The sequence below is a fragment of the Echinops telfairi genome, unplaced genomic scaffold (genome assembly GCF_000313985.2).
Source record: "Echinops telfairi isolate 266 unplaced genomic scaffold, ASM31398v2 ScPeMD7_1;HRSCAF=3_0, whole genome shotgun sequence".
NCBI classification, from domain to species: domain Eukaryota; kingdom Metazoa; phylum Chordata; class Mammalia; order Afrosoricida; family Tenrecidae; genus Echinops; species Echinops telfairi.
Window position 1 is genome coordinate 257,235 of NW_022103896.1, and position 2,811 is coordinate 260,045.

Sequence of the window (2,811 nt, forward strand, 5' to 3'; positions counted from 1 at the left end):
TGAGTCACCCTGAGCCCTGGGGGGCGGGGGGTAGGGCGCGGAGGCCCAGCCCCGGGCTGACCCTCTCTTTCCATAGGCGGACGTGGCGGTGGCGCCCGAAGAAACGCAGGGTGAGCCCTGGGGGGCGGGGGGTAGGGCGGCGAGCCGGCGGGGGCTGCGGACCGGCAGACGCTGACCTCCTCCGCTCCCCCAGCACTCTACCGGGAGTACCGAGCCCTGAAGCAGGTCCTGGGCCAGGCAGACGGCAGCCGGCTCCCTGACCCCGAGCAGACCCCCGAGGCGGCGCAGGAGATACCAGCTCAGGTACCTGGGCTGGGAGGAGGCCTGAGGCCTGAACCTGGAGACACATCTGGCCCCAACCCCTTCCAGAAGGTGCCTGGGAAACCCAGCTGCTGGGGTTCCCACCTGAACCGGGCTGCAACGCAGAAACCACGCCCTGCCCCTGCGCCCAGCCGGAGGCTCGCCGTGCCGGACTACGGGAAGAAGCTCAAGGCCAACCTCCAGGGCACCCTGCAGGTGAGGAGCCCAGGGCGGGGAAAGCGCCTGTGCACACCTTTCCTGGCCCAGCGCAGCGAGTGGACCCCAGGGATACCAGGTCACTGAGTGTGGTGTGTGCCCACCTCCCAGGCAGAGCCAGCTCTGGGCTACAGACCCTCAGCTCCAAGAAGACCCTCAGTCAAGACACCTGGCCTGGAACCTCCAGACACAGAGGCTGCCCTCTCCTCTCCAGAACTCAAGCAAACAACCCCCCAGCCTCGGCCAGCCTGGCTCCAGCAGCTACAGTCCCCCCTGAGCCGTCGACTTGCCTCCCTGGACCCTGGCTGGCTGCAGCGGTGTCAAGATGGGTCCCCAGAATTGCTGGAGGCTACTGACGCCTGTGGACCTGGCCTGAGCTCAGAGGAGCCTGGCAAGGAACCACAGCTGCCGCAGACCTCAGGTGTGCTGGCCACCCTTGGCAACACTGGCCCTGACCCCAAGGGTCCAACATTGCAGGAAGCCGGGGGCAACAAAGGGAACCCTCGGCCCAGCAAAACACCCACGCCGGGCTGGGACCCTCAGGGCGCACCTCCACAGACCCAGTGGGACCAAGACCATGTGAGACCCTGGCTTAAGGATGCTGGGGCCACAGAGCTTAATGAAGATGCTCTGGAGGATCAGTCTCCTCGGCCCCGGATCAGCTCCTCCACACCCAGGTACCCAGCTCTGACACCCCCACCCCCTCCACCCCAGTGAGTGGGTGACTCCTACAGGTTGAGTCTGATGTGGAAACTCTCCTGATGTATCTCCTAGGTCCACCTTCCAGGAAAGGGGTAACTATGTCAAGCTGAACCTGAAGCAGAAAAGATATGCACGGGGCCCAGCCCTGCGGGGTGCTCACCTCAGAAAGCAGGTGAGGAAGGTCCCTCTCCTTGCTTCCTCCCACCTCCCACCTTCTCTCTCTCTCTTCCTTCCCCCGTCCTCCAGTCTGCACCAAGATCTGCCCTGTGTCCCCAGGTGAGGAAGCAAAAGTGGCAGAAGAAGAGGGTGTGTTTCAGAAGCAGCCTATCTGGAACCCCAGCCAAGGACTCCTGCTTCCGCTGCGGGCAACCCGGGCACTGGGCCTCCCAGTGCCCCCAGTCAGGTGGGCCCCACCCAGGGACCAAGTCTGGTTTGGAAAGGTGCTGTGTTCCTTACAAGGCGGCCTTACCTGTCCCCCACCCTAGCCCCGAGCCTCCCCTGGCCCGGGAAGAGGGTGGCAGAGACCAGGACAAAGTGGCTCACAAGATGGGTGCTACCAACTGCCAGCTTCCTGGTGAGTGGGGGCACAGCTGAGAGCAGGGGCTCCCTTGCTAGGTCACCGCAGTCTAGCGGGAGCCCTCACAGCATCCTCTCCCCCATCTGCCCCAGCAGGGGAGGATGACACTGGACCCACCATGCCCCTGGAGTCCCACCCAGCCCCCATGGTACCGCCCCTCTACCCACCTGGACCATCGAAGCAGGTAGCAGGTGAGCAGACACTGCAGTTCAGACCACTCAAGGGCAGACCTTGTCACACGCCACCGCCAGTAACCCAATCCTTACCCCCAGAGACCCCGCCTGAGGTGTTGCAGGCCCTGAGGCAGCTGGGACACCAGGCCTTCCGTCCCTGGCAGGAACAGGCGGTCATGAGGGTCCTGTCAGGTGAGCAGGATTGCACAGGGCTGTGGGGCTGCGTGGGCAGAGGCTCCTGCTGACTCCGGATCTCCCCAGGCATCTCCACCTTGTTGGTGCTCCCCACGGGGACCGGCAAGTCCCTGTGTTACCAGCTCCCAGCTCTGCTGTATGCGCGGCACAGCCCCTGCCTGACGCTAGTCATCTCCCCGCTCGTCGCGCTCATGGACGACCAGGTGTGTGGGGTGCTGCGTCCTGCCCCTCCCCGCAGCTTGCCTGCGGACCAAGGGCAGCAGGGCCAGCAGCCTTGACGGACAGGGCTCCTCCGCAGGTGTTGGGCCTGCCTCCAGGCCTGAAGGCTGCCTGTCTCCACTCAGGCTTGAACAGGAAGCAACGAGAGAGTGTCCTGCAGAAGGTGAGGGGCCTGACCTTGGCAGAGGGGCAGGCAGCCAGGGCGGGCAGCCTACCCTCATCCTGCCCTGCTCCCACCTCCAGGCAAGGACAGCCCAGGTCCATCTGCTGCTGCTATCACCAGAGGCCGTGGTGGGGGCTGGGTCGGGAGGTGCCACCTGCCTGCCCCAAGCCTCTCAGCTGCCGCCTGTGCCCTTCGCCTGCATTGATGAGGCCCACTGCCTCTCACAGTGGTCTCACAACTTCCGGCCATGCTACCTGCGTGTCTGC

The 2,811-nt window shown here is 64.9% G+C and overlaps 1 protein-coding gene across 1 annotated transcript in view; it reads left to right on the top strand.

Annotated features, from left to right (window-relative positions):
* The window catches only part of RECQL4 (RecQ like helicase 4), a 6,496-nt gene that overhangs the window by 651 nt on the left and 3,034 nt on the right, over positions 1-2,811 (top strand). The window contains exons 2-11 of the mRNA XM_045286684.1: positions 77-110; positions 194-516; positions 628-1,193; positions 1,291-1,390; positions 1,495-1,792; positions 1,888-1,986; positions 2,068-2,160; positions 2,230-2,366; positions 2,462-2,545; positions 2,626-2,811. Coding sequence (XP_045142619.1) covers positions 77-110; positions 194-516; positions 628-1,193; positions 1,291-1,390; positions 1,495-1,792; positions 1,888-1,986; positions 2,068-2,160; positions 2,230-2,366; positions 2,462-2,545; positions 2,626-2,811 — 1,920 coding nt within the window. The remainder of the gene's footprint in view (positions 1-76; positions 111-193; positions 517-627; positions 1,194-1,290; positions 1,391-1,494; positions 1,793-1,887; positions 1,987-2,067; positions 2,161-2,229; positions 2,367-2,461; positions 2,546-2,625) is intronic.